This window comes from Schistocerca serialis, chromosome 10, assembly GCF_023864345.2.
Source record: "Schistocerca serialis cubense isolate TAMUIC-IGC-003099 chromosome 10, iqSchSeri2.2, whole genome shotgun sequence".
Classification (NCBI taxonomy): Eukaryota; Metazoa; Arthropoda; class Insecta; order Orthoptera; family Acrididae; genus Schistocerca; species Schistocerca serialis.
In genome coordinates, this window is record NC_064647.1 from 60,024,650 (window position 1) to 60,041,847 (window position 17,198).

General features: G+C 39.8%; 1 protein-coding gene across 1 annotated transcript in view; it reads right to left on the reverse strand.

The window, feature by feature from the left end:
* The window catches only part of LOC126425248 (uncharacterized), a 230,549-nt gene that overhangs the window by 131,643 nt on the left and 81,708 nt on the right, over positions 1–17,198 (reverse strand). Inside the window, exon 2 of the mRNA XM_050088219.1 lies at positions 11,958–12,164. Within this exon, the coding sequence (XP_049944176.1) occupies positions 11,958–12,164 (207 nt within the window). The remainder of the gene's footprint in view (positions 1–11,957; positions 12,165–17,198) is intronic.

Consider the following 17,198-nt stretch of genomic DNA (forward strand, 5'->3'; position numbering starts at 1 on the left):
GCACAACCACTCCATGCATTATCATTTAAAGATGTTCCTTTCCACTGATCTCTGACTTGTGACCAGGCATTCAAGTTGTTGAAATCTAAGCTGCAGTTGGCTCTTTGTTTGGTCACTTTCCAGCCATGCCAGCGCCTTGTGTTAGCAACAGGTGTATCTCAGTTTGCCCTTGACAGCATCCTTGCTCATAAGTACGTGGACAGTTCTGAACACCCTACTGCATATGTCTCTAAATCCTTAAACTCAGCACAACAACATTATTCTCAGGTAGAGAAAAAGGCTTTGGCAATTGTGTAAGCTCTAAAAATATTTCATGTTTTTCTTTACAGGTCTAAGTTTCACCTGATGACACATCATAAACCACTGGTGCCTCTCGTTAACCCTTCGGCATCCTCGGTAGACAAAGTCGCACATTGCTTACAGCAGAGGGATATCTTCCTATTGTGATACAGTTATGAGATACAGTTTTAACCTATGGCACAACACGGTAATGCTGACACCTTATTGCATTTGCCAGCTGGCAAGGTTCCAGTGTCTGATAAATAGGAATTACTTTGTTTTCATTTAGATATGGATGCTCAAAATGTAGTTGAGGATTTTCCTATTATGAGCAATAAATTTCTGCCCTAGTAGCTGCAGATCCCATTTTAAGTAAACCTGTTTCTTTTGTGCGACACCACTGGCCAGACAAATTTCCAGGTTGTGCTTCTGATCCTTTGAGAAATGTTTTTGCATTATAAAATTGTTTTTCTGTTTTGGACAGTGCGCTGCTGTTAATTACAGAGAACATCACTCCCTGGGCTGAGGTTCTGTCCACCCTTCAGCATGAGATTATATGTATATTACATGTGGACCCTGGGGTGAGTAACGTACAAAAGTGTTAGGGTGCAGGCACAGTTTTTGGCCAGGCACTGATGGGGAAACAGCACGAGTTATTACAGCCTTCCCGCAGTGTCCACACATCTGGCGACTGTCTTTCTTTGTCACTGTGATCGGATTCACCACAGTGTCAGAAACAAATTTGTGTAGGTTTTGTATGACCTTTTTTGAATTTCTACTGGCTTGTAATTGATGCTCGTTCTAAATTTCCATTTGTGGTGTGTCACTTGTCTACATCTGTAGTGGCAATAATTTCTGCTTTGTCAAAAACTTTTGCAATGGAAGGTCTTCCATATATGTTAGTTACTGACAATGGCCAACAGTTCATATCTCAGAAATTCGAAGATTTTTGTAAAAAGAAAAAAAAAAAGTGGTTCTCGTCACGTCACAGCTCCTCCTTTCCACCCTCAATCAAACGGGGAAAGAGAATGGCTGGTATGCACATTCAAGACTCAGACAAAAAAATATGTTTCGAATGTGTCACCAGAAGTAGCTCTTGACCAGTTCCTCAGTTCTTATATATTCACCTCTGTTGGTGACAAGAGTCTAACAGAACTGTTACACAGTTTGCAGCCGCAGACTCTGTTACATCTGCTTCAGCCAATGTCATGCTGTCCATTGGCACTGGCAACACGACACTTCCAGGCTGAAGCATTTGTTTGGACTTTCAGGTTTGGCCACCAGCTGAAAAGGGTGCCAGCAGTAATCGAGAGTATCCACGGCCGTCTCTGCACTGTCTGTTACGAGGGGAGCGCATCGCGACAGATCGACCACCTGCAAACTCACCTGGGTGGCTGTGCACTGGGTGTTTTCTGCCTCCTGGCTGTCTCTTACATTTCGGCCAGTGCCCTCGCCTTCTCCACTGCTACTGCCAAAGAAAGAGTGCTGTAACTACCAATTTTGTGTGTGCACCACTTCACAGCTCACGCACGAAGTTTGTGCTTATTTGATTCGGCAACAAGAGAGCACCGGTCCTGCTAATATGACAGCAGTTGCACAAGCAGTCTGCTGGCTGTGCCCTCTGTTGGGACTAATGGAGCACAAGGCTTTGCCTGCCTCTTGTATATCACTATTTGTGTTGCACCTTGCCTTCCATTTGTGTGTACTGTTGAATCAATAAATTATAGTGTTCTTAGGTTAGAACAGTCCGTAACATGATTTTGCTTCCATGATAGCAGAATTGATAACTCCATCTACTCTGTGGTTACCAATTTTGATATATTTAATGTTAATCTATATCAAGTACACATTATTTTTTTCTTTCTCCTGTTACTACTGGCCCATAGTTTGTGATCCTCAAATTGTTCATGCTACTCAACTAGTCCTGTGATTCTTCTTCATTTCACTGAGGATAGCAATGTCATCAGCAAAACTTATCACTGATGTCTTTTAACCTTGAATTTTAATCCCATTCTTGACACTTTCTTTTATTTCTGTGAATGCTTCTTTGATATATAGTTTGAACAGTAGCGGGTAACACTGTATTCCTCTCTTACAGCCTTTTTAATCCAAGCTAATTTCTTGGTCTTTCATTGCTATTTTATCTCTTGGTTCTTCCCCTAAGCTTAGTTCTATTTCTGTCAGAACCTGGAATCACCAACTTGAATAGTGATATGGTTGCCACTTACCCCAATAGTTTTAGAAATTCTGAATGAATATTAAACAATGGAAAATCCAGGATGGAATGTAACACTATTATGAAAAGGAAAGTTCCCACTCACCATTTAGCAGAGATGATGAGTTGAAAATAGGCATAACAGAAAGATTATCACAAATAAAGCTTTCAGCCAGTAATGTCTTCGTCAAAAATAGATGACTGACACACTCACACAAATGCAACTCACACACACACTATTACAGTCTCAGGTAACTGAAACCACACTGAATGTTACCTATCTCTTCTGCCTCATTTGCTAAGGAGTCATCCAAAGCTCTGTTCAACTCTTGACTCTAAATTGGATCCAATATGTCTTCTGGAACATTGCAGTTACATTGTCAAACACTTTTGCTTGAACAAGTTTTGCTTTTTCAAGTCTTGCTCAAATATGTCTTGATGTTCCTAGAATGAGATTTTCACTCTGCAGTGGAGTGTGTGCTGAAATGAAACTTCCTGCCAGATTAAAACTGTGTGCTGGACCAAGACTCGAACTCGAGACCTTTGTCTTTCGTGGGCAAGTGCTCTACCATCTGAGCTAACCAACTCACGCCCCGTCCTCACAGCTTAGGTCCTGAGTTCGAGTCTTGGTCTAGCACACAGTTTTAATCTGCCAGGAAGTTTCATGTCTTGATGTTTCTTAAGTCTTGCTTCCCTTACAAAGTGCAACATCAGTAACTGCCTTTCTGCTGCTTTTACGTTTCTGAAACCCAAGCTGATCATCATCTGCGAGATCCACAATTTTCTGTTCCATCCTTCTGTATGTTGTTGTCAGTAATATGCATATGTGAGCTGTTAAGCTGAATATGTGATGGTTCTTGCACATATCTGCCCTTGTTATCTTTGGGAATGTATGGATGATACTTTTCCGTAAGTCTGATGAAATGTCTCCCATCTCATAGACTCCACTCACCAACTTGAACAGTGACATGGTTGCCACTTCCCCCCAATTGTTTTACAAACTCTGAATGAATATTACTTATCTCTTCTGCCTTACTTGATCACAAGTCTTCCAAAGCTCTGTTAAACTCTTGAATAACTGGTTGTTGATACAGAAGACATTGTGGATTCAGTATTAGAGTCCTCTAGCATATCATCAAAAAGTCCTCCCCATTATAACATACTCTTTCCACATATCTGTTCTCTGCTCTGATTTCACCAGTAGAATTCTCATTGCACTCTTGATGATAGTGTCCTTGATTCTAGTCTCACCAAATGTTATTTTGACTTCTCTTCATGTTGAATCAGTCCTTCCAGTGAGCATGTATTTTTCAGTTTCTTCATACTTTTCCTGTAACCATTTTGTCTTGGCTTTCCTACACTTCCTATTTATTTCATTCACACATGAATCATATTGCTGTATTTCTGTCTTTCCCTTAACATTTCTGTACTTCCTTCTTTCTTTGATCAACGGAAGTATTTCTTCTGCCACCCAACTTTTTTTGCAGTTACCTCAACTAGTGCCAATGCTTGTCTGTCCAGCCTCTATGATTGCCCCTTTTAGGAACATCCAGTCTCCTTCAACTATGTGCCTATTGTGATATTAATTGTTGCATTAGATAATTTCAAATACATGTCATTATTCCTCAGTACTTCAGTATCCCACTTATTTCCACATTAATTCTTCCGGATTATTCGCTTAAAATTTCAACCTACTTTTTACCATTAATAAAGTGTGATCTGAGTGTACATCTGCTTTAGGTATGCCTTACAATCCAATAATCTGATTCTGGAATCTTTGTCTGACCCTGGTGTAATCCAGCTGGAATCTTCCTGTGTCTTCACGTCTTTTCCAAGTGTGCCTCCTCCTCTCATGATTTTTGGGAAGTGTATATGCTGTTACCAGCTGAAATTTATTGCAGAACTCAATCTTTCTTGTCTCTCATTTCTACTAACAAACTCATATTCTTTCATGATTCTGTTTTCTATTCCTTCTCCTAATACCACATTACAGTCTCCCTTGAATAGTAGAGTATCACCACCTACCACATACTAAACTGCATGTTCAGTACCCTCATATACTTTCTTCATCTCTTCATCTTCTACTTGTAACATCGCCATGTATATCTGAACTACTGTTGTTGGCATTGGTTTGTTGTCGAATCTGATGATAGCAGCCCTGAACTGCTGTAAGCACAGCCCTTAAGGAACTTGATTGCACCCTCTTGAAGATTCTGTTTCCAACCAGTTGTAGAAAATGAGGGTTTCCTTTTTTTGCTCCTTAGTGTGGATATTGATGTATAAATTGTATAACTATACTTGTCTAGTACAGAAAATCTCACAGACTGATAGTTTTGGAATAGGCTGGTCTTGCTGTTTGCCAAAGCAAATCTTAATGACAGTTGTATTACCTTCCTTCATTATATCATAACGCCACTTGGCCAGAATTTTATGTAATTTGCCCCTAGTTATTAGTTGATTCATCTTCTGCAGAAATGTTTCTGTTTTTATTTCCATTAAATCAACCTTACAAGAGGAGAAAGTATTGGTATGAGGTGTCCTGAATGATAGAGTGAAATGTTCGTAAAATATATGCTGCTTTTATTTTGATAAGGAGCATTGTTTCAGCCCTATTTTTTTTTTCTTTTTTCACAGAATCTTTTGAGCATTTTATTGTCTGTGATATCTGAAAGCAAGTAACTTCTTGCAGACTTCTCCCTTCCAGGGTGACTTTCTCTGCTTTTATACTTTTTCTATCATTCTGAATGGCAGCAGTTACCTCCATATGATGCTTTCCTTTTCTGTCACCTCCTGTCATTTCTTTTGGCAACCCTCCTCCTTCACGGAACCTTCTTGCTAGTTAGGATGACATATCCTTTGACATGTCACATACTTCTTGGAAAGTGGCACCAAAAACATGCTGTACTTCACCATCCCTTTTTCTAATACTATACTTTACTTTTTTCCTCTTTTACATACTCTCAGTATCCACTGCTCTGTGCTGAGGTAAAGAAATTTTAAAGAAATTTTAATGGAAACTTCTCTTGATCCATTTTATTTAATCATGTTACCTGATGATGAAAATGGGAAATAACTTCATAGCATAGTTCAGCAGCTTTGCATTCTTTCATTCCTTTACCTTTTGAAGACAAAACCTCAAGTTGATGTAAGGTCTTCTTGAATCAGTCCATGTTCTCCATTTATTTTTACTTCTTGTCCTTTTCCTCCTATTGAATTCCAGTTCCCCATCAGAAATATTGCCCCCTTAACTATTTGAATAATTTCTTTCATCTCATCATACTTGCTTTCAATCTTTTCACCATCTACAGTGCTAGGACATGAATAAACTTACTACTGTGGTCAATGTTGGTTTCATGTCTATCTTGTCTACTATAAGGGGTGATTCTTTAGTTTCCATTACAGTGTGACACAATGTAGTGTGATTCTGAAGCAGGTATATAAGCACAGACATGTAGGCAAGGGTTTATTGTTGCATTCGTGTGGTAAATGCAGAAATATGTGCTGTGGCAACATCATTACCAAATTCAGGACCAACATGCTGTTATTCTTTTCTTGGTTGCTGAAGGGGAAACATCTGGAGAAATATATTGGAAAATGAAGAATGTGTATGGGGCAACAGCTTTGTCATTAACCACTGTTATGGCATTGGGTCTCAAGTTCCATGCTGGTAGCAATTCAACACAATACACCAGTCAATCTGGGAGGACGGCCTTGTACATTACAGACACACTGTGACACTCAAACGTCCACCCTATAGTCCTGACCTCTCGCCATGTGATTATCAGACCTTTGATCCTCAAAAACAGACTTGAAAGTTCAAGAATGCCTGCTCGATGAGACAAGGATGTGCAGCAGGCAGTTTCCTTTAACGCAGGCTATTTATTTGTCTATTATGGTGGGAAATCTACTTCCATATCAAATATTATATCCAATTCCTCCACCTTCCCCCCCCCCCCCCCCTCCCCCATTACTCCACATTTTATCAAGAATTTCATGTTACATTTGGTGGCAGTTTTGGCATGTGATGTGTTACAGTAAGATTTGTCACTGCTATTGATAAACAGTCCTCAAATATAGCTGGCAGTTGCTAACTTGTGCACTTCAAGCCACTTTGTGCATATCCTCTTACCACCAAACTTAAGCATATTAAGTATTACTTTAAATCTCTTTACTTAGGAGCAAAACTGTGAGAGAGGAGGGGTGGAGGAGAGAGAAGAGGTGAGAGAGAGAAAGGGGGAGTGGGGAAGGAGAGAGAACAATGAACTCCTGCACAATAACTTTCGAATTCTAGTCTGTGCCAGCTACAGTCCCAACAAATGCTTGAAATTCTACCAAGGTGGTATCTCACCATACTTTTCCTTTTTCACAGGCCCAATATCTTCTGCTTTTCATTTGTACAATATATAATTTGATCTCATATTTTACTTATTAGTTTTTATCCCTTTAACAGGCCCAATTGTAAACATTATCAGTTTTACTCTGTCAACATGACATTTTCCAACCACTGCATAATAGTAGTGTAAAGTATATGCTGTTTTCCCAGTTAGTTCTGTGTATTTTGCATGGTGAATGGACAAACACTGAGAATATAACAAGCATTTAAAACAGAATAATCTAAATTCCATTTTTCAGCTTGCAGAGCAGAATTTACCACTCCATTACCAACATGTAACCCATAAACTCCAACGTTAGTGAGCTTTTTTCCATCAGGATTCCAATAATGTCTTTTATCTAAAGTAACAAATTACAATAAATATGCAAGATTGGTAAATAATGGTAAATGCTTTAGAAGGCAACATGTATGAAGAAAAACCAGTAACTCATGAATAATTGCCTTAATAAACATGTCTGTAGGGCAAATTATGTCACAAGCACATCAGTTCAAAACCATAGTTGCCCATACACTTGAGTTGACTGTTGTGATTTGTTAGAACAAGATACACCATTGTAGCCACTACTTAAAATTAACTTCTCCTTTGAATTTAATAGGGGCTTTGAAGAAGCACCTTATCTAAATATGTTAATATCATGAAAAGGACAGATTGCTGCTCACCATATAGTACAGAGATGTTCAGTCGTAGACAGGCACAACAAAAAGACCACAGCAGCCTATTGTTTCCACAATACTGTCATTATTCAATCCAGAATTTTCCACTGTTTTATCTAATTGTGTGATATCCTTGCATAAATAGACATTGTAACTAAAAAAATGACCAGTAAAATATTTGTGGTGGTATTACTGTATTCTACTATGATTACAAGGATAATACTGTGATGAACAAGAAGTGAGTAAGTAGCTGTTGTGAACTCACGTATAAAACCCTTGATAGGACCTCAAAAGCTTGACCCACACATGCTAGAGTTCAATTTGTTTCAACCCCCTTTGCACTTTGTATCACTGTGAATATCAATGACAAACAAATCTATAAATTAATATATTTTGATAATGCATCTCAATGATACTGTAAGATCTGTACTGTGCAAAACATCAACTTTAAGACATTAATGGTTATACAGGGTGAAAAGTATTTAAACCGACAAACTCTGGGAGGTTGTAGGGGACATCAAAACAAATATTTTTCCCTAATGTCATTTTTTTCTATGAGGATTATTCAAACAAGTGGAGGCCGTATTATGCCCTTCAGTTGTTAGAGGCCGTATTACTTTCTTCAGTTGTAGACAACTGCTGTCCACCAGTGCAGTAGCGCATTGTCTCTGTTTACTAATGGAGCGATACACCTGGAGTGAGTACACTGATATGGTTGGTGCAAATTACATAGCACACCACAATGGGTGAGCTGCACAGCTGGTTTATCAACAACAATATCCGAATCGCCATATCCCGAATCATACGACCTTCGCTGCTGTGTACCAACGTCTGCGTGTGACCGGGTCATTTAGCAGATTACCTGGACAGTGACGCCGTTGCATGGTAAGAACGCTGCAATTTGAGGAAGCTGTCTTGCAGCATGTGGAGCGGGATCCTTTAATCAGCACTCGTGCAATTGCACATAACATGGGGACGAATCAGACAAATATAAGAACAGTACTTCGAGAGCAATTGTTACGTCCATTTCACTTACAGCGTGTCCACAACCTGGAACCAGTTGATTATCCACTCAGAGCACAGTTTTCGCAGTGGTACCTGGAACAATATGAAATGCATCCTACATTTCCATCCTCTGTGTTGTTCACCGATGAAGCAACGTTCGGGTGTGATGGAGTCTTCAACATGCACAATTCGCATGTTTGGAGTGAGGATAACCCACATCCCACAGTTACTAGCGCTCATTAAGTGCGGTTCTTCGTTAATGTGTGGGTCCGCGTTGTTGGGGACTGTATAATTGGGCCGTATCTGCTACCTAGGCCATTAAATGGCAGGCACTATCACAATTTTCTTGCTAGAGCATTGCCATAATTTCGGGAAGACCTCCCGCTCCCTACAAGACAACGGATGTGGTTCCAACGTGACAGGGCGCCGGCACATTTCAGTCATCATGTGCATCGATTCCTGGACCGACGGTTCCCAGAAACGTAGATTGACAGAGGTGGTCCTGTACCATAGCCTGCTCGATCCCCAGATATGTCCCCTCTGGACTTTTTTGTGTGGGGAGAGATGCGCAACCTTCTTTATGCAACTCCTGTTGCATCAGAAGAGGATCTGGTTGCCCGGATAGTAGCAGCAGCAGGAACAATTCAGGAAACTCCTGGGGTTTTTGCCTGTGTCAGACAAAACATGATCCCACGGTGTAACCTTTGTTTACGTGTCAATGGAGGCATTTTTGAAAACCTACTGTAATTGAAATTGGGTTGTGTTAATGTGTTGTCTCTTGGTCATAGAAAAATGGAAAAGTGTTTGTTGGGTTAATTAATTTTCCACCAGAGAAATCTTCCTCTACCGGTTTAAATACTCATCATAGGAAAAAATGACAGAGAAAAATATTTGTTTTGATGTCCCCTACAACGTCCCAGAGTTTGTCGGTTTAAATACTTTTCACCCTATATTGTATAAAAGCATGGACAAAGAATAATTTTTGGTGTTCACTCAGTCACCATGTAGACAACTGTTCACTGAATTAATATGTTTTAATTACAGAATCACAATACATATATTCTGTCATGAAATTTATTCTGAATAAACAATCACTGTTCAGGGAGGAGTGACAATGTTGAATGTTGGTTGGTTGCTTGGTTTGTGGGGTTCGAAGGGACCCGACTACAAAGGCCATCAGTCCCTTGTTCCATGGCTATAAAATCCTAATGGAGGAAAACAAAAAAAAAAGCACATAGAGATTTACAGTGGTTGGCTGACCATGGAAACAAAAAAGGAAAAGCCACGCACCAAGAAACACACAAAAAAGCACAATCTAAAACCGTAGGCCAAGGCCAGACTCAACACAAAAAAAAGACACAAATCCTCCTTAGATCGAGCGATAAAAGCCACCTGCACGAATAAAATCAAAACTAGGTCTGCCATTGCAGCATCATCTGATAAAAGTACAGGGAGTGACAATGTTCATCACTGCAATACCGGAAGGAAACATGTTTTCACTACTCTTTATTAAAACTGGCTTTACCTCTGAAATGATTCAATAATGTTGCTATCAAAATATTTAATCCCCATAATGATACTTCTCTGTGTGATAGCATGGAAATACTATTGATGACAGCATTGCTAGAGCAGAGTTACTAAACACAGTCTTCCAAAATTCCTTCACCAAAGAAGAAGTAAATGTTCTAGAATCTGAACAAAGAACAGCTGCCAACATTAATAACTTAGAAGAAGATATTCTCGGAGTAGTGAAGTAACTTACATCACTTGATGAAAGCAAGTCTTCCATTCCAGACTGTATACCAATTAGGTTCCTTTCAGAGCATGCTGATGCAATAGCTCCATACTTAACAACCAGATACAACCGCACCCTTGATGGAAGATCTGTACCCAAAGTCTGGAAAGTTGCACAGGCCACACCAATATTCAAGAAAGGTAGTAGGCATAATCCACTAAATTACAGGCCCATATCATAAATGTTGATTTGCAGCGGGATTTTGGAACATATATTGTGTTTGTACATTATAAATTACTTTGAAGAGAATGGTCTATTGAAACACAGTCAACATGGATTTAGAAAACATTGATCTTGTGAAACAAAACTAGATCTTTACTCAGATGAAGTGCTGAGTGCCACTGACAAGGGATTTCAAATTGTTTCCATATTTCCTGGTGGATTTTGACACTGTACCTCAAAAGCAGCTTGTAGTCAAATTGCATGCTTATGGAATATCGTCTCAGATAGGTTATAGTTTGTAGTACCGGACAAAAAGTCATCGAGTAAAACAGAAATGATTTCTGGCATTTCCCAAGGTAGTGTTCTGGGCCCTCTGCTGTTCCTTATGTGTATAAACAATTTAGGAGACAATTTGACCACCTCTCTTAGGTTGTTTACAGATGATGTTGTCATTTTGAATCTAGTGAAGTCATCAGAAGATCAAAACAAATTGTAAAACAATTTAGAAAAGATTTCCGTATGGTGCAAAAATTTGCAGTTGACCATAAATAACGAAAAGCGTAAGGTCATCCACATGAATGCTAAAACGAATCCATTAAACTTCAGTTACATGATAAATCAGTCACATCTAAAGACCAGTAATTAAACTAAATATGTAGGAATTACAATTACAAACAACTTAATTTGGAAAGAACACAAAAAATGTTCTGGGGAAGGTGAACCAAAGACTGTGATTTATTGGCAGAACACTTCGAAGATGCAACAGATCGACAAAAGTGACAACCTACACTATGTTTGTCTGTGCTCCTTTGGAATGCTGCTGCATGGTGTGGAATCCGTACCAGATAGGATTAATGAAGTACATTAAGAAAGCTCAAAGAAGGGCAGCACATTTTGTATCATCAAGAAGTAGGGGAGATGGTATCACAGACATAATACAGGATTTGGGGTGGACATCATTAAAACAAAGGCATTTCTCATTGTGGCACAATCTTCTTGCAAAATTTCAATCACAACCTTTCTTCTCCAAATGCAAAAATATTTTGTTGATGCCGACCAACATAGGGAGAAACAATCATTATTAATACGTGTTCGTTTGAGATTGGAATAATGGAGAATCATTGTGAAAGCATTTAAGCACGATTTGCAGAGTACCCATGCAGATGTAAATGTAGACGTAGAAACAGTAACACTATGTTTGATCGTATGTTACAAAAACTCCTTCACTGTAATACATTCTACTCCACTGAATAATTAGATATCCAGTTGTGATGATGAACTAAATATTTTTAGCATTATGTAAACTCAAAATCAAATCATGCATAACTGAATATTGATCATGTTAAACTTTAAACTGATCTGCTCCGTGCTATGACAATATATTGCACAAATGATCCATGGAACATAGCACTACCTAATTATGTACAGCAAAAGAAAAGCAAATAATTTATAACCTGATGAAGCTTGCTGACATAAGCAAACTGGTACTGATCATTTGGATTTATTCTGCTCCTAAAGTCCTTTGAACAAAATGTTACTGCTCTTCTTGGCAGAGTTTCTTCAGAAGCATGACCTGTTGCCCATTCAAAGACAATTAACTCTTCTGGTTTTGACCAGCCTTTCTTGAACAGGCCAATCCAGTCTCTTGTTGATGTCCTGACCTGTAATAATGAGAAAAACTCTAATGTTGCGGAAACCATGTAGTTACCGTCTAAACCAATTAGTTAACTACACAATAATGATCAAATACTTTATTGTTCTTACAATGAATCATGTATGATAAGGGCTTTCAACAATGACAAATTGTAAATTACAATTGAAGTTAGTGGGATTTCCGATTATTAATTTGATTTATAATAAAATTAGCTTTACAACACATATTATAGCTTGATGAATCAGTTACAAAAATTATGGAAATCCACCTACTGAAAATTATATGTTTTATAATTTGTGAAGGGAAATACTGACAATTTCACCAACATATTATGAAACTACAGTTTTACTTGGCCCCTCTGTGATCAGTGGAAGTTGGCTGACTGTGATACATCCAGAATGTCGATGCTCATTGCCACCTTTAGCTACATAACAATATTGTGCACCATAATAATAAGTAGCCACTGTGAACGTGGTGTTGATCCATGTGCAATGTGATTGCTAATATTATTTACAAAAATGAGTGAAGAGGCTGTACCCAATCCTTCTAATGACTCACCAAAAACTTTTGTATCACTTCTGTGATGCATTAAACCATTACATGTTCATCTTCATACATATAAGCTGGCTGCTGTGGGAAAATGTGGCAGGGCTTCTCTAAGCAGTCAATGTGTTATGAGCCGATTGCAAACTTCCACTCCCAGCATCCTCCTCTCTAGAGCCAAATAAAAGTGTGTGATCAGTAGATGCAAAAAGCTTATAGTTTCCAAGTCTCTAATGTGTGTGTGCTTCCAGGTGTGAAAATATCCAGTACAATTTGCAATTCCGTCAAGCAGTAACTCAAACTTCCTTAACATTTGGAAACCATTGAAAAATTTTTCCAAAGTGGCAGCTCAGTTGTGGGTGCTCACCGTTTGTTCACCAGACAACTGGATCGCCATCACTGTTTTTCTATTCATGCTACACACTACACTGTGGTCAAGTTTGAGCAGGATTTTCTTCTACATGAGCAGAAGTCACCAAGAAGTCAACAAAAAGTGCAAAGTGGAGACAATATCACAGCAGTAGCAGCAGCTAAATGTGTCATCTTCAAGATGATCTCAATGGTTGCAATTACAGGTATTAAGACATCAACTTGGTGAAACCTGTGAAAGTGGTTTAAAGAAGGTAATTTCTCTCTACTGAACAATCCACAATGCAGTAGATCATCGACGGCAGTGAGTGATGTGAATAAGGAGATCATTGATCAACTCATCCAAAGTTGTGTTGTGTTGACTCAAGAGTTGAAGCCAGACAATCACAGATTATATAGTGAGTTCACTGACTGGGTAATACAACAGTTGAAAGGCTAATGCGGATATCAACGGAAATATCATCTTCTCAGGTGAGGTGCATTTTTATCATAGTGGCTTCATCAGCTCCCAAAATTGTAATTGTTGGACAAAGAATAACCCATAAGTTGTCAATGAAAAGCCACTGCAATCAGAAAAACTCATGGTGTGGCGGTATCACTGGACCTTATTTATTTATTTATTTTCAAGATGATGAGAGAAGAGCCATTACCATCAATGGCAACGGTTACAAATCTATCTTCATTAATTTCTGCAGCCAGAACTTGAAATCATAATTATTGAAAACACATGATTCCAGCAGGACAGTGCTATGTGCTACAAAGCTGATGCTACGCTGATTTGCTGAGGGAGGAGTTTGGTGACCGGATCATCTCAAGACATGGATCAGTAATGTGGCAGTCACAGTCATCTGATTTGACACTTACAGATGTTTTTCTTTGAGGCTACATCAAAGCCTATATCTACGCTGACAAGCCATAAACTTTGGAACATTTGGAGGTAAACATTCATTAGGATGTGACACAACATAATCTCACTAATGCTGGGCAGAGTGATTAATAACTGGAGCCATTGTGTGCATCAGTGTGTTCAAAGCTGTGGTGGACATTTGAATGATATTTTGTTTAGAACATAACTGCAATGTCCAAGCTTCAAAATAAATCATAATTTTCTCTGATACATTGAGTGGTTTATACTTTTTTCTTTCTTTTTCCATATTTTGAAAAGTTTCACTCTCAGTGAAACTGTTTATATCATTCACAATTACGAAAATGTGTTTCTATTTGTGCGAATCAAAGCAAACTGAAGATCCTCCTTGCGGCCCTAATGGGCCTATCAGGTCCTGCTGATCACCTTGTCATCCTCTGCCAATGGTATCTACGTCTAAATCTACATCTATACTCTACAAACAACCACAAGTTGCATGGCAGAGGGTATATCCCACTGAACCAGCTATTAAGACAGTGGTCTGGAGGGCCAAAGAGTCAACACACTGCTCTCCCGAGCATTGTTGGCTTTCTTGATCTTAGAGTTCCTCAGATGGTCTCACAAGGCTGGGTACATTCCTGGGTAGTCCTCCCATGAGTAAAACTTACTGGCAATATCAGGAATCAAATCCAGGTCCTCTGCAGCGGCCAGACACAGACTACTGAGCCAAATAGGCAAATGTGTTTTCATTAAATCAAATAAATGAGAGATTTGGGGCAAATAACGTTTGTTTGCACTGTTTTTCAAATATAATGTCATTGTTATCATACTTGGAAAAGGCCAGGTGATATGGGAAGATTTCAGTTAGATTATATCATGCTCAGACAGATTCCGAAATCAGATGCTGGATTGTAGGGCATATCGAGGAACAAACAGACTCAGATCACAATGTACAGAGGGCGTTCAAAAGGTTTTGCACAGTCGTCTCTAATTTTTTTATTTTTTGCAGGAAGAGAATGAAATTTTTTGTGAACATACTTGGAACACTTAGCTGTAAGTTGGTAAATAAAAGTATTTTCTTTAAAGAAAGATGATGAAACTTACCAAACAAAAGCGCTGGCAGGTCGATAGACACACAAACAAACACAAACATACACACAAAATTCTAGCTTTCGCAACCAATGGTTGCCTCGTCAGGAAAGAGGGAAGGAGAAGGAAAGACAAAAGGATATGGGTTTTAAGGGAGAGGGTAAGGAGTCATTCCAATCCCGGGAGCGGAAAGACTTACCTTAGGGGGAAAAAAGGACAGGTATACACTCGCACACACACACATATCCATCCACACATACACAGACACAAGCAGACATTTGTAAAGGCAAAGAGTTTGGGCATTTTTTGGGCAGAGATGTCAGTCGGGGCGGATGTACAGAGGCAAACATGAAGTTGAAAGACAGGTGAGGTATGAGCGGCGGCAAATTGAAATTAGAAATTAGCGGAGATTGAGGCCTGGCGGATAGCGAGAAGAAAGGATATGCTGAAGGGCAAGTTCCCATCTCCGGAGTTCTGACAGGTTGGTGTTAGTGGGAAGTATCCAGATAACCCGGACGGTGTAACACTGTGCCAAGATGTGCTGGCCGTGCACCAAGGCATGTTTAGCCACAGGGTGATCCTCATTACCAACAAACACTGTCTGCCTGTGTCCATTCATGCGAATGGACAGTTTGTTGCTGGTCATTCCCACATAGAACGCTTCACAGTGTAGGCAGGTCAGTTGGTAAATCACGTGGGTGCTTTCACACGTGGCTCTGCCTTTGATCGTGTACACCTTCCGGGTTACAGGACTGGAATAGGTGGTGGTGGGAGGGTGCATGGGACAGGTTTTGCACCGGGGGCGGTTACAGGGGTAGGAGCCAGAGGGTAGGGAAGGTGGTTTGGGGATTTCATAGGGATGAACTAAGAGGTTGCGAAGGTTAGGTGGACGGCGGAAAGACACTCTTGGTGGAGTGGGGAGGATTTCATGAAGGATGGATCTCATTTCAGGGCAGGATTTGAGGAAGTCGTATCCCTGCTGGAGAGCCACATTCAGAATCTGATCCAGTCCCGGAAAGTATCCTGTCACAAGTGGGGCACTTTTGGGGTTCTTCTGTGGAAGGTTCCGGGTTTGAGGAGATGAGGATGTGGCTCTGGTTATTTGCTTCTGTACCAGGTCGGGAGGGTAGTTACGGGATGCAAAAGCTGTTTTCAGGTTGTTGGTGTAATGGTTCAAGGATTCCGGACTGGAGCAGATTCGTTTGCCACGAAGACCTAGGCTGTAGGGAAGGGACCGTTTGATGTGGAATGGGTGGCAGCTGTCATAATGGAGGTACTGTTGCTTGTTGGTGGGTTTAATGTGGACGGACGTGTGAAGCTGGCCATTGGACAGGTGGAGGTCAACGTCAAGGAAAGTGGCATGGGATTTGGAGTAGGACCAGGTGAATCTGATGGAACCGCTTTGCTGCTATAAAATCCACCGTTTCCAGTCCACAAACAGTTCCTTTCAGCTATTAAACAACCCTTTCGGCAGTTTTAATAACTTTTGCTTTATTTCCATTTCCGTTTTTCTCACATCACCGATCATTTTTAGCCGCTTCCCACAGGTTTTAACGTCATTATTTCTTCATCAAACAATTGTTAGCTTCATTTCCATAATCTGCCACCACCAAACCACTCCTTTTAATACATCCTCACGTAGTTTTTTCGAAATTTTCCCGAATTTCTCCACCCTTTAACGTGTTTTGGCGGCAACACAACCACCTAACCTTTATGCACATAATTATCTACCTACACAAGTTCACCACAGGATCAACATAGCCCAGCCCTAACCAACCCTTTTTCGCCTTTTTTCACACCAGATCTCCATTTGCTTTCTAATTTTACCTTTATCTCTCCCCATATATTTTTTCATATTTATTCTCATTTTCATTTCAGCCTCGTGTTCCACTTTCCACCTTCTAGTACCATGTCACCCTCACAACACCTTCACAACGACCCCATTAAGTTTTATTTACATTCCCTCCGCAAACATGCCTTCGCCCTAGCCAGATTACACTCCCATATTTTATTTTCTCAGGCTTGTCTGACATTTGGCATCACCCCCAAAGGCCTCACACTTAAAGTTCCCATCTCTGGCTGCAACCCTTCTTTCCATCAGTCCCTATACCAGTTCCAAACCAAACAATCCATTGCCCTCACCCACCTAATCCTTCACCTACACATCCACTCAGC